We start from the raw sequence: 26,651 nt of genomic DNA, 5'->3' as shown, positions 1-26,651 counted from the left end.
ACCAATGTTTACATCTAGTCTACAACGTTAAGTCAAAAACTACAGTAATTCAAGTTGTAAAGGACTTTCTGTAGCATAACTGTAATTATCATAACTCACCATGAAGACTAACAGGTAAGTACAAAAACCACCATCAGCAACCTGAAGTTGGCCTTTCCAGTCCTGGTTTCGAGTTATTTCACATTATGGCCATTTTCGAAAAGGAAAGTAATAAAAAGGTTTTAAAAGGCGTGTAGCAAAATTATAATAATAACTCACCAGAATGACTAACGGATAGTTCAAACAGCAGTGTTAGTAACCCACAATTGGCCTTTCCAGTCCTGGTTTTGAGTTATTTAATGTTACGGCCTGTTTCTAGCTTCAAATAAAACTAGATGAACTGTAATTTTTAAAAGGGAGCCACACTAAAAAGGTGTTATGTATAAATTAAAAAACTTAAATGGTATTAAAAACATTAATGGCCTTTAAAAAACTAAAAACATTATCAAGGTGGGTGTCACCTTGAAGGTGTCACCATCACTAATAACAGTGTCTAACATTACGGACAAACCTTGGGACAGAATATGTTTAAAATGGTGTCATCGTTAAGTTGTAATGATGACAAGAAAGTAAAATGTGGCTTATTGTGATCTGACTGTTACATATTGGACTACACATTGATGAATCATTTCCAGATAAAAGAAAACAATGAGTTAAAGAACTGTGACCAATGTGTAGTCTAGTTAGAACAACTTCCTCTTTCTGATCCTTACGGAAGCAAGACAGCCAAAGTCCAACAAAGGATTTTAATTTGGAAAAGCTTGTTTTCGCATTGCTCACTCCAAGTCGACTGCAAGCTGGCTCAGAGCCAAGCCTTGAATACAGGACCATAGTCCATGTATGAGACAGGCACAGTGGTGACAGTGCCAAAGCAGATAAAATTAGCTGCTGTGTCTGCAAACTCGTTCCTGCAAATACCAACGTGGCCTGGTATCCAGAAAAACTGGAGAGAAGTAGATGTTAAAAACAAATGGGTCAGTTGGGTTTGAATATCAGCGAGAACAGGGTGTGAACCAACGTGAAGTGATTCCAGGGCCAGTAGAGAACTAAGCGAGTCAGTATAAAAATTGCAGTTTAAGTACTGCTTAGCTTCTATGTGATCCAGGGCAAGAAAAATGGCGTACTTCTTCATCGACGAACACAGAAGCTGTAGAGGGAATTCTTCGCACAACCACCAAACCAAAACAAACCACAGCAGAGCCCACACAGTCACCTGATTTCTAACCATCTATATAAATAGCAATGGAAGGTTGGTTCGAAAGATGTTCAGCAAATAGCAGACAGTATTTCCAATCAGGAGTGTCTGCTTTTCTCAGATCACAAAAAGATAGGTCACAATTGGGGACTGTAAGAAGTCATGGCTGACCAGTGGATACAGCAATGTTATCCAAGGACACACCCAATTCATCCAACTGCATCTGGATACGAAGGCCAAAAGAAGCAATGGCAGACCATCTGTTCTGAAAAAGTATGGCCCACCGAGGAAGAAAAACACAACCCCAGGTGGGATGCTTTGGCAAGGAAAGAAGTTTCGAAGCATATAGTAAAGACAGTTGCAAATGGTGAAGGTGCAATGAAGGTTCACGAGACTCTATGTATTAGCTCTGAACTGGGGAAGTGTGAAAAGCCCTAGTGCAGAGCCGAAGTCCTTGATGATGAATAGGGTCTAGCATCTTTGAGGCTGATGGTCTGGTAGAGCCATAGACCAGTGATCCATAGTTGAGTGTCGATCAAATAAGAGCACGATATATCTTTAGCATAGAACATCGATCTGCAACCCAAGTGGTGGAAGAGAGGTTAAGGAGGATATACAGTGCTCTTGTAAATTTGACCCGTAGCTGCTTGATGTGTGGTATGAAGGTCAGGTTAAGGTTAAAGATAAGCCCATAGAACTTTGTCTCAGGGACTGCAGGCAGCAGAACTTCACTGATATGGAGATCAGGATAAGGGTGAATACTAAACTGGCAGCAAAAGTGCATGCAAAAGGTTTTAGAGAGAGAGAAGTTGAAGCTGTTTGCTGTGGTCCACTCCAGTAAATGACTGAGAACAGTCTGTAGCTAGCTGCCGCTCAATATACTTCATGTTTGACGACTGACATGAGATGTGAGTTGTCGACATAGAGCCAGTTTGCAACAGTGAGAGGGGAGTTGTTCAGTGATGGCATTAATTTTTATACTGAAAAGTGTAAAAGTTCCTTTAGAAAAGATCGGGAAAGTGTCGAACCCAAACGAACTTGGAATATCCTGTCTATTAAAAAATATTTAATAAAAATGGGCAAATGGCCACGTAACCCATATATATGGAGGTCTCACAAAATGCCATACCTCCATATTCTCTCATAAGCCTTCTCAATGTTAAAGAATATTGATACAAGATGTTGTCGTTTGAGAAAGGTTTCTCTGATTGACGTTTCAAGTCGAATCAGGTGGTCCATGGTGGAACCTACACTGGGTGGGCGAGAGGAGATTATTTGATTTGAGGAACCAAACAAGACGAGCATTAACCATCCTCTCTGAGGTCTTACAGAGACAGCTTGTCAAAGCAATTGGATGGTAGTTTGAAGGAATCTTGGGATCCTTCCCAGGGTTAGAGAAAGGTAGGACAATAGCCTGGTGCCAGGCATCAGGAAAAACATTCTCCTGCCAGATGCAGTTAAAAATGATCAGAAGAATACTAAGAGAAGCAGGAGATAAATAGTGCAGCATGTCATAGTGTATACCATCAGGTCCAACCAGTGTATCAGTGTATTACCAGACCGATAAAGGGCCAGTTTGAGTTCCATCAGTGTAAAGAGATGATTATAGTCATAGAGACAATCAGCTCAGAAGGAAAGAGGTGACTGCTCTGCCCGAGTCTTGATGGCTAAGAAGGTGGAAGAAGAAGCAAAAGTGCTAGATACTTGGCAAAAGCTTTCACCTAGAGTATGAGCAATGCTTCTGGTATCAGCTACTTCCTGGCCATCAGAGAGTAAGATCAAGAGGGGGATAGAATTATATTGCAAACTGACCTTTCAAATCTTGTCCCATATGGCTTTGGAACTGGTGGTAGAAGATATGCCAGTTGTGAACTTAATCCAAGATTCCTTCTGGCTTTGACGCCTTACCCATGGTCCTTGCCACTGCAATAAGCACATGTCAAGGAACCACGACACGACGTCTTTGAGTGACCAAGCTGCTGACACTGGAAACATTGGAGAGGGTTTTTTAATGTATGGCCTTACTCTGCAATTAAGATGACCTGCCTTGATGGTGGCAGGCGGATGTGGTGACATAAATGTGAGAATGAGGACACTGGTCGGCACAATAATTTCATCTTTGCGAGTGGATATACGCCTCACTGCAGAAACTCCTTGGGTGGAGGAATCAGTGAGAATCTTCAACTCTGTGATGTTCTTCAAATCCCACTCAACAATAACTCCTTGTGATGAATTCAAAGTAGCATGAGGTGTGACCTCAATAGATATATCCCCAATTGCCTTTGAATGCAAGAAGAGTTCACTGTGTTGAGATGTGAATGTTTCCACCAATATGTCACCAGATTGAAGCTTCTTTACTGACTTTAGAGAGCCAGCAAGTCCCTCCTGAATGAAAAAGGGAGACATCTGCCCTAAAGGCTTGTCTGACAGTGAATGCAATATTAGAAAATGAGGTACAACAGGTGGTACAGATGGTGAGGATTGCTGCTCAGAATTTTCAAGAAGTGGTTGTTCACTTATAGACTGTTTTTTCACTATTTTATTAAGATTTGTAATTGAAGTATCCATAATAAATAAATAATTTTTTGGTACCCTCTAACCCCACACACCATGAAGTACTACGAGGGGATGCATTACAATGTCAAACAAAGACACTGCAGCAATGCCAGGATTTCGTGAGCACTATATACAAACTCCAGCATCAGATACAATGTCCATAACACCTGTTGAGAACATGCACCCCAAGGCCCCTATCTACAGGAATTCAAGGCCAAAGTGGTGTGTTAGGGTTGGACCCCTCAACCACCAGAATCCTCTCCTCCCCTTCACGGGTTGCCTCACACACACCAAACACATGGGTGGATGTTTAAATCCCAGAGGAGGTAAACTGAAAGAATAGAACCTTCCCTGGGAGGTTCTCTCACCACGTACAGGAATCCACACCGAGGGGAAATTAGAATTGAGGTTAATAGTTTGGATCATTATTTTTATCATATAGGATATATCATATTTACTGCATGGAATAAAGAATGACTTCTTAATTACAGTGTGCAAGTGACCATGTACTAAGTGTCCACAAAATTTACTTTTCTCTGAGTTACTCTTCTGAATAAACTGAGAATTTTGAAGATACTGAGAGCCTTGACTTTATTGAATATATCTGTACTACTTTTGCTTTATTATTAAAATTTTTATATTTTGTTTCTTTCAATACTGTGAAATCACATTTTATATATTTAATGTGTATAATATTTCAATTTCATCTCAAAGGTGTTTGTTCAAAACTTTGCAAAATGGAACAAAAAATTAACCAAGAATATCTTACCTGTATATGAAGACTTATTTAAGTTAATTAAAGAAAACAATAAAAGTTGAAACTATAAGTTTTTCTCTGTTGTATAACTTACCAAAAATAAGATTTATCTTCCCAATATTGACACTGTTATTAAAAAAAAAGTGATTTAACTTACTTGATGTTCTTGTTGTTCTGTTAAGGTGATATATTCTTCATTTGGTTTTTCCCATTGTGATTCTGAAATAAAATTTTACATTTTTAAAATTAAAATGATTTTCCAATAGGTACTTACTTCTTAGCAGATTAAAAACCCTTCTCTGATGAGTTACTCTCATGTATCAACTTACCAATAACTCTCCCTTATTTCACTTCTACATAACTTATTATGCCTGCATCAGAAGATCTTATGAAACTCAAATTTATAAGTTGCAGTGATGACTGAAACACTTATATATCATTTGGCTAAAGAGTGGTAAGTAGGAATTAATTTCAGAAATAGGTACTCAGAAGAAGGTACTGTACCTGTTTGAAATTTATTTTAATTGTAAAATTATGCTATTCAAATCAGGTAGACTTATGTCTGAAATACTAAAAGCTCAAATACCCACAATGAAAAGAAGTGCACTAGAGAGAGATTCATAGGCCTAATCTTTCACCATATTTTTGTTTGGTTGTTTGGCATTTAATAGCACAAAAAAACAAGACTATATGTGATAAACAGTGAAAGAGCAGACCATCAGTTGGAAAAAAATAGAAATTGTTTCTTTTTCTTTTTGAAACAAAATAATTTCCTCAAAAACATAAAAACCACAGCAACACACGACAACAGTAAAAAGTAAACAACACAAAAACAGTTATTGCTAAAATATGGGATTTGTGTTGTTATTGTTGAAATCTCATTAACAGGTAAAAGGTAAAGAGAATTAAAAGGTTAATGGTCCATAAAAAGCTAAAAAACACAGTCAAGATGGACAGTGTCACCATCACCAATAACACTGTCCAAATTCAATGGTAAATTCTAAGTGTAAACATGTCTAAATTGGTACCACTGTTCAAAGTCATAATGATGCTGCAACAGTAAAATGTGGGCTGTTGTGACATGATTGACACAAAGGCCATGCACTGGTGCATCAGTACCAGATAAAATAATATGATGGGTTAAAAAACTGTGAACAATGTGGAGCCTTGTCAAGAGAACTTCCTCCTTACAAACCCTGTGAAAACTAGACAACCAAAGAACAATAGCAGGTTTGATTTGGAAAAGCTTGTTGCAATATTTTTCACCCCAAGCTGACTGCCAACTGGCACAAATCCGATCCTTGGCCACAAGACTAGTCCATATATTGAACAGACCAGGTTGTAATAGCATCAGAATTAACAGAGTTAGTTTCAGTGTCAAATAGTTCATTCTCCTGAATGCCGATGTAGTGCAGTATTCAGAAAAATAGGTACAAACAGATGATAAAGAAATTGGGCCAGGCAGTTCAAAATATCACAGTCAAAGTACTGGTTAGCTGCTACATGATCCAAGACAAGAGGGATGATATACAACTTTGCAGTAAACAAATAAACCATACTATGAACACAGAAAGTATGTGCATAACCATCAAACCATGATGAACCATGGTAGAGCCAACAGAGGCACCTAACTTTGAACTATCCATATAAATAGCTATATGAATGCCCCTGTGCTGAGCTAAAGCCCCCTGATGGCAAACAGGGTCCAGCATTCTTAAGTGCTGATAGCCTGGGTGAACTACAGACTAAGAGACAGGTAGTTGAGTTATGATCTTATAATGGCATGATATATCTTTAACACAGAACATTAATTTGCTCCACAAGAGGTAGAGGAGACAACATGGAGGATGTTCAATGCACTGGTACACCTAGTATGAAGTTGCTTGATGTATAGAATGTAAGACAAAAACAAGCCCCAAGTACTTTATTTCAGGTACTAACTATATGAAGGACATTGTCACCTGAAGTTTGAGATCAGGATGCAATCCTTACTGATGGCCAAAATGCATGGAAATATTTTTCAAAGAAGAAAAAGAAAAACTGATTGTCCAGTGCACAAGATGAATGATGGCAGTCTGAAGCTGCTACTTGATAAATCTCATGTTCATCAACCAATGTGAAACATTGAATTTATTGAAATAAAGACCTTTTGCAACAGTCAGAGGAAGCTGATTAGTGACAACATTGATCTTAATACTGAAAAGTGTGGCACTTTAAGTTCCTGTAGAAAAGAATGAGAAAGTGTTTAAAGTACATTGGACTTGGAATCACCTATCCAGTAAAATTTCAAGATAAAAATGGGTAAATGCCCACATAACCCATAGTGGTGGAGGTCCTGCAAAATGTCATACCCCCAAGTAGAGTCATAAATCTTCTCAAAATCAAAGAACACATAAATAAGATGTCTTCTCTTGAGAAAGGCTTTTCTGACTGACATTTCGAGTTGAATAAGGTGGTCCACGATGGAGCATTCTCAAGGAAATACACACTGGGTGGGCAAAAAGAGGTTGTCTGATTTGAGGAACCAAACAAGATGAGAATTAACCTTCATCTCTAAGGCCTTACAAAAACAGCTAGTCAAAGCAACTGAACAACAATGAGAAGGAATCTTAAGATTCTTCCCATGCTTAAGGAAAGGGAGGAAAATAGTCCAGCATCAAGCCTTAGGAAAAATATTCTCCTGCCAGATCCAGTTAAAATAATCAGAAGAATATCAAGAGAGGCAAGAAAGAGATGTTGCAGCACCTAATAGTGAACATCATCACCAATATACTGCCAGACCAATGAAGAGTAAGCTTGAGTTCTACCAATGCAAAGGGGTGATTATAGTCACAGAAACAATTAGTCCAAACAGAAAGAGGTGGTTGCTCTGCATAAGACTTGACAGCCAAGAAAGAAAGGGAAAAAACAAAAGTGCTAGATGCATGAGAAAAGCTCGTAATGTACCACTTAGGTAACTGCAATGGTCATCTGGGACAAAGGACCAAAAATGACTTGAAAAATATGGAGAGCACTGAAGAATCAAAGTATTGAATAGTAGTTGATAAGGCTTCCTTACACAGAGCAGTAATTTAAGGTGAAAATCCCTTGTCAAAGAGCCAAGTCAAAAAATGAGTTATGGTTGGTGTTTCTGACTGAAGTAGGTTCAATACACAATACACCATTGCTAATACATGCATAATTTCTGTTGATAGATGTCCATGTGAAACAGAAACATGGCAACTTTAGAAATTAAACCCTGATGCTGTGCAAGAGACTGAGTAACCTCTATGCTTGAAGATTGAGCTTCTGGATACCCAGGTGTATCATGGCTGTCTCCACAGAGATGGCCCAATAAGAACTGAACATTTCTGAAGGTGCCGCAGAAACAGAAACCAGGATGTAGCTACCAATACAGTGCTATCATCAGGACCTGGCCATGTGTTGGAACAAATCACAGTTAGTATTTTGGGTAACATGAATAGGAGGGAAGTTCTGATCCCATCCCATCCAATCCTGATGGAATACATCCATTGCCAAAGCCCAAAGGTGAGATACTGGAGACCAAACTCCCAATAGTTGACTGTTCCAATGAAAGGTCAATCCACCAATCAGAATTGCAAAGTGAGAGTCAATTCATCATCCATTCTATTGTGAGAATCTATTTGGGTGAAAACAACTGATTTGCTACTGCAGTCACCATCTGTAGAACATTGCAAGCTAGTAGGGTGATATAATAGGCCCCAAATTCAAAAATAAAGATCCCTGCACCAAGTTCCTCTTAAATGAGAAACACAAGACACTACTACAGAACTATCACAGTAAAGCCTGATGATTTTTCCCTTAAGCCCAGACCACAAGAAACTGTCTTTTGAGGAGCAAGAATGACTAAATTTTTGTACAGGCAAACTTCGTCACCCATGCATAGACCCTGAAATTCCTGACTATTGGTATATGCATCCAATCCATGAAATGAAGAATTCTTCAAAAGGTGGAACTTTGAACAAGGTGGCAGCAGAGAAACCCATATCTCAGAAGTGTCCTGAATTAGCAATCCATCAAGATTGAAGAATGATTCTGACTAAGGAAACTGGCAAATCTAGTGAATCAATGTTTATGATCACTTGAATGCATAAAGACCATTAAAAGGATCTGTTGTGCTCTCATCCCAAAGGAACGAAGGATTTGAGCAATGCCAAAACTGCTAGAAGAGAAAGAACCATTTATACAGTAAGAGATGAAGAGAAGAGTCAGGATTCCTGTTCCTTACATAGAGTTGGGTGGGAGTCAGCCAAGTCCAACTGAGAAACACAAAAAAATACACAACAAACTGATGACATACTGAGTTGGAGCAAAAAATAGATGTCTCATCTATAAGAATGAAGACTGCTTTGGTTGTTTCTGAAAGTAGAATTAAGGTGTAATGTTTGTAGTATTGGTGGCATGCTGCCAGCAGTAACCAACTGTCTATAGAATGGTGGTGCACAGTACTATACAATGGAGGCACTGAAAGAAACAACTGGTAAATATGGTTAAACCCATGTAAAGCAGATGTTAGTCAGAATGTAAAAATCTTGAACTGTAGTACCTGACCTTTGTACACAACACTGATGGAATGCCACCATTATAGCAGTGTGCAAACAGGAGCCAATTACAATGAACTTGGACATCCACAATATCAGTACAAAATGACAACTCAGACAAGAAATGAGTAATTTGTGAACACTGGAAAATCAAAGCAATCTCCTTTCTTCTTAGACCCAACAAATGACAAGAATAAAACCCTGGAAAACTAGCATGACTCTCACACTACTCCCACACTCTGAAAGCAATAGAATTGAGTTTGAAATCCTGAAAATTAGTGGGAGATTGAATCACTGCAGGTTGGGTGGATTATAATGGTAAAAATATGAGCTGAATCACTAATTTTGACTCAAGAACCTGTAGTGCTCCTGGATCAATGATTACAATTACCACACATCCAGAAATTCTTAAAGCCAAGACACCACAGACCATGAAGACATACGACAACCATAGATGCCACTGGTGGTGATCTAACCATGTGGCAAAACCATTTAATATAGAGACTCTATTTTGAGTACCAATGCACCAAGGCCCTGATGTCAGGGATTAGGACCTCAAAATGGTATAGAACTGTAATCCCTTAAAGGAGCCAATGAAATTCAAAATGCCAGTTACAACAGAGAAAAATTTAGAAGCTAACAACTGAACTAATGTACATGCTTACAGTGATTCCAGCTCATTGTTAATGAAGTTGATGATCCTAAAAATCTTCAAAAAAAGTGTAGTGTAAGGAAAACAAAATGCTTAATTTTTGAGTTGCAAGTTTGTAGACTTACCCTGTCCCACCAGGGGACATTGATATATTCAGACTAACTACAAATTCTGACTTAGAGTCCATAAATCTGAGGACCAGATTATCATTTGATAGTCAGAATATGCTTCCATCTGACAGTGATAGGCTAAGTCATGAAGTTCAGACAACAATGTTGCATAAGGCATAACTGTCTCTTCATATAATTGAGAAGTAAACATCACTGCATGAACTATGTCTGTGGATGGAGAAAAAATTAGATATTTGCTCCCAGACCTTTCAATCATCAAGTGAGGCACAACTGGGGAAAGATCCAAAACATCACTCTCTCAGTGAAACAACTGAAGAAAAGAAATCAAAGGCAGCTTACCCCAATGTGACCTTCTTTCTGTTTTTTGTTTCATTTAAAGACTCTGATGATTATCATTGTTTAAAACAGCATTTTGTGAGGTAAGCTTATTTTGTAAGAGCAAAGTAATACTGAGGTATTTGCCATATTCACCTCAAGAAATCAAACATAAGATTACAAAGCAGCAAATCCATAAACTCACCATTGTCCCACAAAGGGACAGAAAATTGAACAAACTAGAAGAGGCTACAGGAGAAAATGAATCTAAATTATCTGCAAAATGTTGGGGATTGCCCTCAATTTCAGGCTAAGAACTCACTGGAGAAACTTCAGGAAACTAGATATACATCTTCATCTCACTATAATTAAGATCACTGACAGTCTCAACCGAAAGTGACCCTCATTTCCAATTGTGCAACACTAGGTATTAGAGATGGAATAGGCAAGACCTGACTTGCTTCCATGCCAGAAATAATAATCCAGGAATTCATACTGTGAATTGGTTTAACAATTGGAAAAAATTATCATTTTTTTTTAAATCAAGTAGCTTACACGGATGATGCTCAAAGTATCTCTGAACAATTTTAGCACTGGGAAAGGCATCAGTGATGCTTTGTTGAAGAAAAGTGATAACATTATCTGAATGAAGTGCTTTTATACAGTCCTAGGATAGAGAGTGCACTGATGTAGGTGTAGAATGCATAAGAGAAATATCACCATGGGCAATTAAGTGGGGCATAAAAGACTGGAACAAGTGAGAAAAATTAGACAAATGCTTAGCCTAGCAAAGGAAGAGACCCTGGCAGTTGACTAATAGCTGTAAGTGTGAGATAAAGTAAGTATGTTTTGGAATGACTGTTCTCTTTATCTATTCCACTCTAGCAAACACACTTAACTGAACTTGTAGTAATTACAACTGTAAGATAGTGTTGTGTTCTAATTTGATACAATATTTAACTGTGTCAAAGACAACCTACACCCTTACTTCAATATAAATCACCCACTGCTGGTGGCTCCATAGTTGTTTTGTAACCACGGTGGTAAATAATCTTGATTCTCAAAGTTGTTGTTAATATACAAACTTTGAAGCTACAAATTAAATATCCATGGTTAAATAAAAAGTTATATATTTTATACAATTTCAATTTCTGGTATTTGTGAGTTTATATCCACAAATTCTAATGTACAGGAGTTAAGTACTTTACATCATAACAATTTTGGGGTCTGAACTACATCAATCGTTTATGGTCAGTTACACTTTGTGATGACAATACATTTTGACAATAGTTCTGAAATATTTTATACAGCAAAAAGTTTCATCACAATACTACCATATCTAAAACTTGGGTCCTGCATGGTCAGGTAGTTAAAACACTCGACCAGCAATCTAAGGGTCACAGTTATAAATCCCTGTGACAGCTTACATACTTACCCTTTCAGCTGTTGGAACAGTACAATGTGACAGTCAATTCCAGTAGCTGTTGGTAAAAGAGTAGCCCAAGAATTGGGTGTGGGTGGTGATGACTAGCTACCTTCCTTCTAGTCTTACATTGCTAAATTAGGAACAGTTAGCACAGATAGCCCTTGTGTAGCCTTGCTCAAAATTCAAGATAAACAAATCTACAGCACATCACTATTTCCTGAAAGCATTACACAATTCATCTAGCATATAAGGATAACAGTTTCCCAGTAAATGTTTGAAGAATCAGATTGAAAAGAAATCTACAGGAGCTGAAGCTGACAATTAGACTATATGACTTGATAAGAAATGGCACAAATAATTTTTTTTGTTTTCAAACTGCTACTGTAAAATGTATGTCATGTATGGAATATGTGAAAATGTACATGTTGCTTTTAGAGCCAGAGATGAGATCAAGAAGGTTCTTGACTGCTTGGAATGTTTGCTCGGGAAACGTGTGGCTTCTACCACTGAACCCTGTATTCTTTGGCTCTCACTTGTTACACAACATTTTGTTTATCATAGATAGGATATGACTTGTTGAAGGTCTCCTTTTGCCCAAGTTAATCCATACTCCTATTATTTTCAATGCCATTAAAAAACAAGAAACATTACATACTTGGAAATTATGAATTTCCAACATGAACAGACCTTTATGATTTGAGTGTGTAAATATTTTTCATCAGAAAAAGCTATTATATACGCAACCCCTAAACAATCAATTTTTGGTTATGTCACATCACCTTTTAGTCGCATCATTAGGAAGCCAGAAAAACTGTAACAGTTATGGGACGATGTCTGCTTTTTGCACGTTATTATTCCATATTCCTTGTTGCATTACTTAAATAAAATTATTTTGTGCACTATTACCATTAGTGCCAAAAAGTAGCGTTAAATATAACTGACAGTAAACAGCAAAAAACAATGTTTAGGAGAGTAGCTTTTGTTCTTCATGTGCATTCTATATTTATTATATTAGAAGTAACTCCAATGTAAAAACAGGAAACTTTTTTGTTAGTTAAGGTTAGATTAGGTAAAATAAATAAATACAATCATATAATAAATAATTTTCACAAGGCACTCATGCAAACAGCTAGGGGTAGCTTGTGATTAATGTAATTTGATAGGGTAACATGAAACCCGCTTTCTAAAAGTGATTTATAATTTATAATTCTATGAATAGTTATTAGGCATTGTTCAAAGGGCAATAAAGCAAAATTTTAATATAAATAAATTCATACTGTTACAAGTTTAAAGCTATCTGGGATAAACAATTGTTGTTTTGTGTTACAATCTAATCATTCTAAAAAGAAAAGAAAGCATATTTTGGATTTATTTCAATTTTTCTTTTGGTGATTATGAAGTTGGTTAACTTGACAAACCTTGTACAGAGTTTGGATAGAGAAAATAACACATAAAACATAAAGTTTTACTGAAAAAAGAGTGCCAAATTGTGTGAAGATATACCTACTATATTAAAATTTAGTGGTATCAACACTAGTGACTTTAAACAAGTACAAGGTGGTCACGTGGTTGGTCAATTTGACCAAGCCTCTGTAGAAAAAGCTATAGGCAACAATAAAGTAACTACTTAGTAATTAGACTTAGGTGATTGCATGGACTATAACAATAACAGTGTCCATTTACAGTAATTAGTGTTATGTTTCACAATAATTTAATAAGAAAATTCAAAATTTATTCAGTTCAAAAATGTGGCACACACCATTTGTTTCCAGATTCCAGTAATATGTATAACCTTCAGGACTCACACCTTCAAACCATTTTTTCACCTTTGTTTTCATTTCTGAAGAACAACCATCAGTATTTTTAAAATAATCTGATGATGGCTCACAGGTCTTCATTAATGCAGGCTGATTTTTAATCTCTTTAATAAGTTCAGGATTCTGTTGTACATCCTTTTCAAAGGCTTTTAGGGCTTTCTGAAGTATAAAGAATAAAGCTTATGTTTTAGACCCCTACAGCTCTTCATATTGTGACTAACATTATGTTTCTTTAACACATTAAAAATTCGAGTTACAATACAAAATTATAAAATATGTTGGTTTGTACAGAAATTGTTTATGACTATTACTATGCTAGAAAACATAAAAATTGCTTCACCAATGATTAGCAACATTTGTTTACAGCTAGAATAACATCTTAAAATATGACAAAATATATATAATTGTGGTATTCCACTCAATTCTCATCCTTATCTAACCACACAAAAGTGAATATTTGGTCATTAATATATGCCACTTCTATTCTTTTAACACTAAATTAAAAACCACCATCAGCAATAATGATGATAGTGTGAGTACTCAATCCACCTGTAAAAGTTTTAATCTTCCTTGTTTATGGTCAGTAGAACTATGAACCTCTACCCTTTTAATAATTACCATAAACTGATGTTCAGTTGTGGTAAACAGAACTATAAACCCTTACTTTATAATTACCACAAACTGATATTCAGTTGTGGTAAATAGAACTATAAACCTTTATTTTAACAATTATCACAAACAAATGTTCAGTTGTGGGAAATAGAACTATAAACCCTTACTTTAATAATTATTACAAACTGATGTTTAGTTGTGGTAAATAGAACTATAAACCCTCACTTTAATAATTACCACAAACTGATGTTCAGTTGTGGTAAATAGAACTATAAACCCTTACTTTAATAATTATTTCAACAATTATCCTCCTCTTTCCTTTTCATCAGAAAAATTTTTCAAGTATGAGCTAAGTCAACTGAGAAACCCAACTACCCTAAGTTGATTAAATGACATGTATGACCCATGATTCTGATTAAAATAATCTGGAGTATGAAATTAATTAACACTGGTGCAGACAAAGAATGGTTCAAAACTAGACAAATAAAACATACAAGGCAAAAAAACTTACAACAGGCATCAAAGTTAAAACAGCAGTGAAGATCCTACCTTCAATTAACCAAACTGAAGAAACCAAATAGCAGAAGATAATGAAAGGAAGAAAAAACTGAAGTCCTGAAATCATCTATCAGGTGCAATAGAAATAAATTCAGTGTTCAAAATATATAACATACTTGATAGGAAAATAAATGTGACCAGAAAAAATGCTATCACAATTAGAGCTAGCACTGTAGCAGATAAATTCGGCTCTGCAGATTGTAAAGGCAATTACACCTAAGCAAACAACTGATTCTTATCAAAAACAAAAGAATTTCATGTATTAGGTAAATTTTGCATCTACACTAAGAATATAATGTAGATAATGACACAAATATTTTCAGCAATCAGGCTGACAATGTAGTTACAATTTCATCTTGCAACCCACAGAAAAATTGCATGTGTAAGACTGCCAATTAAGTTATAACAATTCCAGTAGTGACAGAAATAGTTATCTCAGAAAGAATTTCACAGCAAAGTTAACAATATAAACAAAAAGGTTTATACCATGAAAAGAAAGCAGAGTTTATGTAAGAGCCCTTTATGGTTGTATAATAAGTCATGTGGAAGGTTGGAGAATGGAGAATTATGGGTAATATATGCTTTGAATGCATGAAGGAAATTCAGTAATTCTTTCTCACATGTTTGTAAATAGTATGAGTTCCAAATCAACAAGAGGTGGCTTTCAGTACCTTAGAGGTACATCTACCTTATTTGAAATTGTTTTATTTTTATTACTAATCCATTAAGAGAAAAGTGTATCAATGTCACATGGATTTTTGTTTGTTTGAATTATTTATTCTCACACATACTACAGAACACTGATTCACTTAATTTTTTATTAACATTTTCTGAAATGTTCAGCTCATCCAAACATGAGTATACAGTTCTCCTTTCCACAAAGCAAATTTTGCTGCTATGTCGCTGATAAGCAACAACGACAAAACTGTAAATCCTTCTGAACCATTTTCTTTGATTTATAGGTGAAGCGAGTAAAGATACTTAAAAGAGTCAAAACAAAAAATTCCATGTTTAATATAGTTTTAATGAAATCAATTTGCTTAAAACCTATAGATTTATTTTTAACTAACTATTATTGTAGTCAGTGACACATGCTGGTTTTCCTATACTCTAGCTCTCTAAGTCTTTAAAGTCAAAACTTGTTTATATTCAAACAGGACACCTTTGGCTTTCATAGCATTTGATTTACATTGGTTGCTGAGTTTTCAGGTGAAATTACAGTGAATACCTTCCATATAGCACAAGACCCCATTTTTGTTACTTTCCACACAAACTGATTGCTTCATCTTAATATTTTTGTGCCATTTGAAAAATGATACACTTTTTAAATGAGTTACATCTACTATTTTAAAATTATCAGTGCAAGAAAGAAATACATTTAACTCTTGTTTAACAAGATGTAAGTTTTACACACCCTTATTTGGAGAATAATACATACTGTAACACTTAGATTTAATATATCTTAACCAAAACTAGTAAAATTTGGTTAAGATTGTAAATATCTTGTACACAAATAATTATATTATTTTAATTATTCATTTTTAATAAAAATATTTATCTATAATAGTTATTTGCACACAAACTGTTTTAAATATTTTAAGTGCAAGATGATTTTCATGTTAAACATAAAAATACCTGTCTTCATCTTATAATTTCATATTTCACCTGTATAACCTCTGGAACTTCCAACATGAATAAAGGTTTTTAAGGTAAAAGTTTACATTTTATTTTTTCAACCATATCACCAGATCTAGCTATTATCATCAACATACAATGAAAAGAGATATTTAAAATTAAGAAACAGGAAAAAAAATACTTATCTTTTAATTTTCTGTAAAATATCTTCAAAGATTCTTCTTTTGTTAAATTTGTAATGTCAGGTACTTTCCTTTACAACAGAGATAATTAATTTTTAATATTTTATTTTCCTTATTATTCATCTTTGCACAAATCAGCAGTGCCCTAGGGAGGGGGGTGCTTAATTACAACACCTTTACTTCATATGCACAAGCTATCAACAAAATTATTTTCCCCTTTGCAAAATCTTAAGCTTTAAGAGTTTAAGAGTTAATTTTTATTATTTTATTTTTCTTTCTTGTCCTTTGACATATATTATTCATCTTGACAAAAGCCAATGCTGCCCTTGAAGCATGTTATGGAGTTTCTGTCACACATGTACAACCCTTACACTCAGACTAGCTGAAGTCTGTACATTTACTGACAAATCTTTAGTAAAAATACTTAATTACAAAACCTGATTTTTTGTGTACAAAATAGCTGTAATGTTTACTAAAAGCTTGTCAAATTTCATGAAGATACATTTCTAAAACTAAAAGTTATATGTATGGTTTTGTTGATACTTTGTCCATTTATGTGACAAATACCAAGTGACATAATAAGACTAATTAAATGTAGAAAACTCACTTCCTCAATTCTCTTCATTTCATTTTCTAAATCAATTTTTTCTTGATACTCCTTTTGTCCCTTTTTTCTGAGCTAAAATAAAAGATTAGTGTTAAACCTCTTTATACATTTCACACACACACCACAATATCATACTTGAATGGATTCCTTAACCCTCATCAGTACATATCTGAAAAGTTGTTATTGAACACCTGGGGTCCGATTGGACCTCAGAACAAAATTACCATTATAGTAAGCTCTGGAATAAAATTCAAATATCAAATACATTACAGCTTTTATTATGGTTAGCATGCAGTATGAACAACATAAAAATATGTATATTCTACAGGAAATATGTTTGTAAATCAAATAATTACAAAATTACACTGTTTCTAATAACAGACTATGGACTGAAGATACAATAAGTAGATTACTTACAACAATTAACAAGAAAGGTTCCTATTAAACAGGGAATTATAAGCATAAAACATTTATTGGGGAATGGGGTGAGCATACTTGCTTACTGCAATGATGTTAAAAACAAACAGACAAGAAAATACTGTATTTCCTTGATGAATTATCCTCCAGAACAACCTATACATTGAAATAAATGTTTAAAAATTTGTTTTATATGCTACTGGACAAACTGCATGTATGATGATTGTCAATGGTCCTCAAAGGACTCAAATAAATATTAAATTATAGCTACTTACTCTGCCTACCTGTTTTGAAAACAAGAGTCATAATAAGATCAAGTGGATTTTACCCAAATTTTCAAAATTACAGCAAAGTAAAATCTGAGCCATTTTCTGAAGCATTAGAGACAAGTAACTATTTGGAATAGCTGAACGTAAGAGCAAACAGTCCAATGACTGATTCTGAGATTAAAACAGTCTCATTTTGGTTTCCATCACTCAGTTATGCAGAAACCATAGATCCTGGCTAGTTTTTACTGAACAGGCAAGGCTATCCTGCCCTTCCATGGTTTATGTGCTACACCTGCAAATGGAGGAGAAAAGCATCTGCTTCCATTATGGCTTCGAAGTCACTAGCAAACAAATGGTCCAAATTATGCTCAGAAACAAAAAGAGCAAGGCTATTGGTCCCAACTGAAAGCTCAGTAGATGCAGAACAGCTGAAAGTACCTATACTACTTCACCAAACAGCAACATGGGTAAAGTTATGGTTTTTGATCAATGGCTCAACCATTTAAGAAAAATCAATGAGATTCATAGAGAAAATGTATCACATGTCAGAGAAGGAGAAATTCAGGATTTTTTAAAAGTATTTTAAATATGTTTAAAAACAAAAATAACTTAAAACTTACAACATATTAAAATATGGATTATTAACTACAATTTTATGCTACACTTATAGGAATAACATAAACACAAAGTAAATTAATAAAATTTTAAATAATAATCATACAACCTCATGATATGTGCAAAAAGGATGCCTGTCTAAGCATTGAAAATGCTTGCTACAGTTTTTTATTCCTCACTTGAATACCTTAAGGAAATTCTAATTTGGAAATTTTTCTACAAAACTTAATGCACCCTTTATCTAGGTAATGTATATAAGTACCTCGTCCCAATGATGTAATCACATAAACTAGCTTTTAGTGGGGAGATATAGCAGGAGAGTGTCAGCTGAGGCAAGTATTATTAGAAACATATTTTTATTTTAGGAAAATGTTAACTTCCAAAACATACTTACCATCCACTACCACTGTAGTTAGAATCCCACACTGATAAAGTGGAAAAGCTGTTGCAGACATTACCCACACAGAAAGTGTCTGTACAGAACAGGAGTTTATGAAGAGAAAAAAAAATGGTACAAGAGTGGTGGAGCCACACTACATCCAGAACAGATATACTCTTCATTTGGAACTTAGACTGAAGGTGAAAATTTCTTCATCTTAAAGATTGGCAGAAATGGGAAGAATCCCTTTTAGCTTTAGTCATGATTGTCCAAGAGTGGCAGTCCATAATAAAATAATACTATTCAGTAGGTGTCTAGATAGTTTTACAGAAACTGTTGCAACCTACAGTAATTATAGTAAAAGTGGTTGTTAGTGCAGAATTGAGAAGAGAAAGAAAGCATACCTGCCTGGGAAAGTATAACCTAACTTCCAAGCATGAAGACTGAGTTTCTGAACAACAGGGTGGAAAATGTCTGATTGAGGTTGTCTCAACAAACTTCCAGTCTTGAAGAGGAAGAGGTGGACATTCCTTCAAATACTGAATAAGTGAAAAGACACCACATATGGCCAAAAAGATGCAATCAAATAAACTCAACAGGAAATAAATCAAAGCATAGTCAAAACATGGGGAAACAACTGAACTGGAGAAAAAGCATACATTTGCAATTGATGATGTTGCTCCTGAGTAATGATATAAGATAATCCAAAGAATTGAAATGCATGTTCCATTGATCAAACAGTGACCACTGAAGGGACCTCATACATGTTCGTCTCAAAAGAATGAGAGACTCGAGGGATAGCCACATCCCTAAAAATAACCATCTGAGAAACATAAGTAAAAGCCTGAGGGCTCTTTTTATGGCTTGAAGACTAAGCTGTTGGTTGAGTACAACTCAAATGAGTATTGAAAAACACACCCAAATGGGTGAAAAATTGTATCAATGGCTTAACAGATTTCTCTAATCTTATAAGGAAGCCTACTTTTGTGGCTTCTGAAAGGAGAAACTGAGAGTGTTGTTCTGCTAATTTACGGGATGGTGCCAGTCATCCATGTAATGATATGTGTACAGGCCCATGGAATGCAAGTGATGAAAAAATCCTCAAACAACTCTGATGAAGACACAAGGTGCTGATGTAAAACCAGAAGGAAGAGTCAAGATCTGTAGCACCTGACCCTTGTTCACAAATCAGAAAAACCTTCAAGAAGATTTTGCTATGGAAATGTAGAAGTATTAGCTACTCTTCTTCCAAAGAATAGTGAGATTGACTTACACATTATAATGCCCTCACAGATGAAAGGGTGAGTGTGTTTAGTGTGACAGGAATTCAAACCCATGACCCTCAGATTATGAGTCGAGCACCATAACCAGCTGGCCATTAAAAGAAGAGAAGCCAATGAAGATAAAGAATAATGTAAATGGATTCTTTAAACTTCAGGATTCTAACGTCACTGGATCTCCATCAAATAACATGGGACAGAGAAAGGAGTTTCCTGTAACTCCCTGAGGGCAGAAGACAGTAAATAAACCATTTCTAACAAAGCATCTCTTCCTCAACAGCAAATCAAAACAGGAAACCAAATAAATAACAGAGAAAAATAATCTCACTTAGTTAGATGTCAGCAAAGTCTCCAACTTGTTCCCAAATAGCTGAGGGGAACACTGATCAGCCTCAGATGAAATTTGAAGATAAATATCTCACAACAATTGTAAGAGTAAGAGGAATCTAAGAAAACTGTAATCTGTCTGAAGTGATCACTGGTTCCAAGTTGACCCCTACAGGTCTAAAAGTGGGTCCCATCCATTTAACATTTAAACAGAATTTATCCTGGTCATTATAAAACAAGGCACGTGATCCAATAATTGTAGAGAATAAGAAAGGCACAGCTATCCCATTGCATAACCGAGAATAATCTCCTAACATGAACAGCAATATCTGGAGGAAGAAAAACCAAAAAGTCAATTATTGTCTTTTCTGCTGACAAAGAAGGAGTAGAGTTAAATGCAAAAGGAGAAACCCATAAAATATCACAAACCCATGTAACCAACTGAATAAAAGGGCATTAGAGGTGGCTAATCAAAATGACCTTCTATTTAGGTTGACTTTAGAAAAGAAAAAGCCAGAAAAAGCAAGCACTTCTTGCTAATCATTTCCAGACCATTTGCATAAGTTGTCTCAGAACCCCCTGGAGACACACATGCTCAGGCTGCAAATATATCTCCATCTGTCAACGAATCATAACAAAAAGAGCTTCAACTGAGAGTTACCACCCTCCCCTAGCTGTTGACAAACCACAAATAGCAGGTGTGGAAGAGATGAGATCTGGTTGACTTCTGTAAAGTAAACATTAACTCAAAAATTCATACTTGTCAATACGTTTTTTTGGGGTTAAGTAATGTATAAATATAAATGCAAAGATAACTGCAGAGGGCCAACCTTGTTCAAATTCACAATGTAAATAGTAAATAATCAAAACATTCCTGCTGACAAAAATCTGTGCCAAATGCTTTGTCAAAAGAAAAAGTGATTACATTATCGGGATGAGGTGCTTGTATGAATTACCTAGATAGAGTGCAAATTGCAGTTGGTTGAGAAATTTGCAAATTAGAATTTGCCTAAGGCATTCGACCAGGGTATAAAAGACTAGAGCATGCATTGTCAAAGCTTTGATGGATAAAGAGCAGAAATCCTGGAGATTAAAAAATAGCTACAATGTCAACAGATGGTATGTTTTGTATCTATATTTAATACAAACATATACATACAAGTTTGGAGTTGATCTGTTTAAAAATAAGAACCTTGTAATATAACTTGATAGGTGAAAAGTGTCAAAGGGACATAAGAGCCAACATGTAATAGAAGCAATAGCAATGAGAACTACACATAATAAATACATCAAAATAAGATATATGATTCCAAGTAAGATGATTAAGAGAATGAGAACAGCTGATAATGGTGTAGAAAAAAAATGCCTAAAAACAAATCAAATCATAGTGTTCAGGTCAGATAATCAAAGAAGAATAAATAAAATAACTATTAGAAAGATTCCCCTTCCCAAATATTGTCAAAAACTTGAAAAAGAGGTGAGGAATATGGAGTGTATGAATACAAAGCTAATGCAAGAAAAATAAATATTTATGTATTAGGTTGAGGAATAATTTGTGAGCATTTTTAAATAATTTCATTCAAGCATTACATGCAAGACTATACAATACTTCAATGCATGAACACATTACACCCAAAACATTTATTATGATACTTTATTTCATGTAATACCTAGGTATATAGTATGCATTGTTTTAAACGAAATTGCAAGAAATTAAATGCGAAAAGCAGATGGTGTCGAAAATGCTCGATTTTGTCCACTTGACATTCCATTTAATGAGCTGAAAATGAAAGCAAAAATTAAAGACATATGAAAATCAAACACACCATCTATTAGAGCAAAAACTTATCTACCAAATGACATGAAATATTTTGCGAAAGCGTTTCATTTATGAATATATTTTGTTAACTTGAAAAAACGCTCACAAATTATTCCTCAACCCAATACAAAATTATTCTATGAAGATACAAACACTCTTAAAAATAAGTAAAATATAGTTATTATGGAAATATATCATACATGACAGATAAAGAAATAAGACCAGAAAAAATGTTTGCAAACATTGCAAGCAACAGGCATGAGCAAAAATTGACCTCATCATAAACAAAAGAAAATGGTACTACAAAAATTAACTGTTCACACAACTGTTATACACTGGGAGTATCACTAAACAAAGACATTAATAAGTTGAATTATCAATGCTGAGAATGCACTGACAATATTAACCTCACACTATAAACAAATTATGTAAGTAAGGCCTCTAATGAAGACCCAGAAATTCTGATTATGACAAAAATAGTTCCATCAGAAAGGATACTGTCACAAGATTAATAAAACAATTAGCTATGCGATAAGCTAAATTATGGTGCGAAACAAAGATACTATGTCAGATACCCTGAAGCTTGCACAATAAGGCACACAGAAGGTGGAACAATAACAAAGTATGAATAAGTGACATGTGTTGTGTATAATATTCAAAACATTTTAGTCACAGATTTTGTTAAAAGTGTAAATCTAACAATGAAAGACTTTTAGCATTTCAGAGGTAAATCTGCTTGATGTGAATATTTGATAAAACTAATTCTGCTTTTAAAATATATAAAATACATGTAATAGCAATCAATCTACGGCTTCACTAAAATTAAATGCTCCATATTTGAACTTTAATACAGCTTTATGTATATCTACAAAATTTCTTCAAAAGTTTTGATTTGATTCACAAAAGACAGTAGCTAAAAACATAAATTAAATTTGAAACTTGTAATTGGTATGAACAAAAAACAAAACACATTGGAAAAAAAAAAAGATCTGAAAATGTAAAACAAACAAGATTAACTTGACTGTAATCTACTCACATTATAAGGTGTTTTATTCTTTCCGTTATAGAAAATTTACAAGCTTATACACACACACATGTAATCACTCTTTACCTCATTCAGTTTCCTTTTTACATTTTCCTGGTGTTTCTTTCCCTTTTCGTGGAAGTCAATGCTCTGGAAAACAAAGGGTATTATTAATTTAATGTTGAATACAAATATTTCTTACCTCTGACGTTAGACAATAGAGGGATGCAGGTAATTTGATCCTTTCACCTTGAACTGTTACAGTTTGTATAAGTTTGACCAGGGAAGGACACTTATGCAAAAAACATATGGTAATTCTGAACATTTCTCACAAGATTTTGTTACAAAAAAACCTTATCAGTATTTTGTACACAAAGAATGACATTATTTTAACTATATCTTTCAAAAAATGTATATATCTATAGTACTTATTTGCATTCAAACTGTTAAAATAGTTCAAGAGCATGATCATTTTCATTTTAAATATAACAATACTTTTCTTCATCTTATACTTTTTGTGTTTCATTTGCATAACTTACATGAATATCAAATGTTATTTTAAAAGTATACCTTTATACTTTACTTTTCATTTTTTTCTACCATATCACTAACAAGATATTATCATCAATATCTTGATGATTAAAATGATTAAAATGAGAAAATATACATAAATCCTTTAACTTCCTGTAGAATGTCTTTAAAGATTTTTCTTTTGTTAAATAGTAATTTCAAGCCTTTTCCTTTCCACATATAATTAAATTTTTAATGTTTTATTTTTTCTTTTTTTTTCCTTTGCTATTTATTATTTATTTCAACAGAAGTAAATGGTGCCCTTGAAGCATACTACAGTGTTTCTGGCAGACATACACACACAACCCTTCGGTAAAATGTTCTTGAATCTTTTAATATTGTAAGCCTCAGGAACTAAAGCAAAGTATGACATATATTCAAAAAATGTTTAAACCTTTCAATTAGGTATTTTAAAACATAACATAATTAACTAAACATAAAATTAACTAAATACAACTGTATCTCTAACTATAATGTACTTAGGTAAGAAACAACCATAAGTGCTACAGTCGATCAAACAACCAACAATATCACAATCAATTACACATACTCAACGACTGCATGCTCATAACAAATACCCATTGTTAGATTGTAGTGTAAAATGAGCTCTTTCTAATAACTATGCACATGTATATATATATATCCTGTAAACATAGCTAAATAGCTCAAACAAACCTGTTGAAAGTGTGCATGGCACCTGTATACATTTAATAAAATTTACTACTTGTTTAAACTGCAGTCCTTCAGATAATTTTGAAACATACCAGTCAAAAGGTTGTGTATACATTTTATAGTCTAGAGCAGTGCTTCTCAAACTTCAGTCATTTACACACCATCTTCACAATTTTTGCTGCCCCCCCTGTAAATCTACAGATTTACAATGCTAAAATCAGGGATTCGATTCCCCTCGGTGGGCTCAGTAGACAGACCAATGTAGCTCTGTCATAAGAAAACATGCAATTTTTGTCATATCTGCATACTACCTACACTATTGTTTAAGTTTTACCTATAAATTTTTCTTTAAATTGATTCACTTTATTTAAATATGTTTATTTTAAAAAGCAATTTCATAACACTGGGAGACATACAATCATAAAATGAGAATCTTTGTATAAAACTAACTAATGAACATGGTTCTTGGTATGTCATTGCACATATTTTCTAAATAATGGCTAGCTAATGAGTGGACCAGATGACATGCACACCCTCTGAATAACAGCCAATGTTTAATTGTAAGCAGATAATGTAATAATTGCATTGAAATCTATATTTTCTGGGAATTGATTGTCTAATATGCTTTGGGAAATACTGCTCTAAATATACAACTGCCATTATATAACTGAAAATATAGAGTGCCAAAGTAGAGAATATTCATATCTTATTAGTCACATGACAATACATCTGAAATTGTAAATATTTTTTTCACAGGTTTCTTTAAAAATAAAGGAATTAAAACTTCGATAACAAAATATAGAAGCAAGCATAACATATATTATAATGTTAATTTAATTCACATATATTGATAGTAATGATGTTTAATTAAAGTTTGATTGTAATATGGTGAATGATGCAAAAAAGTGTTTTGAGGGGTTTATGGAGAATTATGGAGTTTTCTTTGGATAAGAACTAGTTTAAGGAGGGCTGAAGAAAAATGGTCATGTGATGTTATGCTTATGTTGTTTCAAAAATTTCTCCTATAGCAGTAGTTCAAAGGGACAGCTAATGTTTATGTATTTCCTACATATGGTATATATATATATAGTTATATTTACTTAATTATTTTCATTAAAAATACTGATAATACTATTTATTGTCTTTATTTTTTAGTATGTCTTAATGTTTATTATTATACCTTTAATAGAAAAATCGTTTTACAATGTTAATTTAATATATATATTAAAAACTATTAAAAAACCTTCTACACTGGTCAAACTTTGTAAAATACTGGTATTACAGTAAAAAATATTGTTAACAACAAGGGTACCTAACTGACAAAACAATGCTATCTATTCTTTTAAAGGCAGAAATGTAAGAAAAACACATCTAATTTACTATGCTGATTGTCAAGTTGAATTTTTACTTCAAGTACACAATTTTCTCTTGAAAGTTAATGTTAATGGTGAATTTTATTTTTCTACTACTCACAAGACATTTCAAGAATACCTGGTAAATTAAAACTGCTACTTAGTTTTGAATCATTACTTATATATGGAACTACTCCTTTATAAAGCTGGGAAATTTAATTGATTACATATGAACAACAAATACTTTCACAAAAATAATCAACTGATCAAAATCATTGTTTCTGGTTATTCCAATAATTGATTAACAGAAATTACAGTTAAACCAATTGTAACAAAAATAGTCAACTGATCAAAATTAGTTGTTCTGATTTTTACTATTGTTTTTGGTTATTTCAGCAATTAATTAATCAAAATTACAATTAAATAAATTATCAAGAAATTAATCAACTGAAAATACAGTTTTAATTATTTCAACTATTCAAGCAATCAAAATACTGCCTTTAAGTTTGTTTATTGTTAAACATAAAGATACATGTGCAAAGAAAAAGCATTGAAACTTGAGTCTTGAACATGATTTGTGATACTTGCTAAACAGTTAATTGATGATTTCATTAATCAATTAATATAAAATGCCCACTATAACATTACAAGTCTTTGCATTCTCAACCACTACATTATTTTAATGTGGTATTAATTTTCCTATTTTCTATTAGTTTTTTTTTTTTTTGTTTGTTTCTTAAAAGGAATTTTCAAACTATTTTTCAGTTCATATGACAGACCTTGTTTGAAATTTGCCATTTTGAGTTTTCAAAACATACTTTTTTTCTTTAAATTATAATAACCTTCCCACAAGATTTACAAGCACTTCCTACTTGGATGAATT

The 26,651-nt window shown here is 33.9% G+C and overlaps 1 protein-coding gene across 6 annotated transcripts in view; it reads right to left on the bottom strand.

Moving 5' to 3' along the window:
• LOC143225169 (WW domain-binding protein 4) overlaps window positions 1-26,651 on the bottom strand; it is a 52,719-nt gene that overhangs the window by 9,259 nt on the left and 16,809 nt on the right. For 4 of the 6 annotated variants that reach the window (XM_076454127.1, XM_076454135.1, XM_076454153.1 and 1 more), the window contains exons 3-6: window positions 23,262-23,324; window positions 17,045-17,116; window positions 13,393-13,609; window positions 4,705-4,766 (exon numbers count right to left, since the gene is read on the bottom strand). In XM_076454127.1, coding sequence (XP_076310242.1) covers window positions 4,705-4,766; window positions 13,393-13,609; window positions 17,045-17,116; window positions 23,262-23,324 — 414 coding nt within the window. The other 2 variants (XR_013013666.1, XR_013013665.1) reach the window with 1 other exon arrangement.

The sequence above is a fragment of the Tachypleus tridentatus genome, chromosome 1 (genome assembly GCF_004210375.1).
Source record: "Tachypleus tridentatus isolate NWPU-2018 chromosome 1, ASM421037v1, whole genome shotgun sequence".
In the NCBI taxonomy this organism is placed as follows: domain Eukaryota; kingdom Metazoa; phylum Arthropoda; class Merostomata; order Xiphosura; family Limulidae; genus Tachypleus; species Tachypleus tridentatus.
This window is presented reverse-complemented; position numbering and strand designations above follow the sequence as displayed.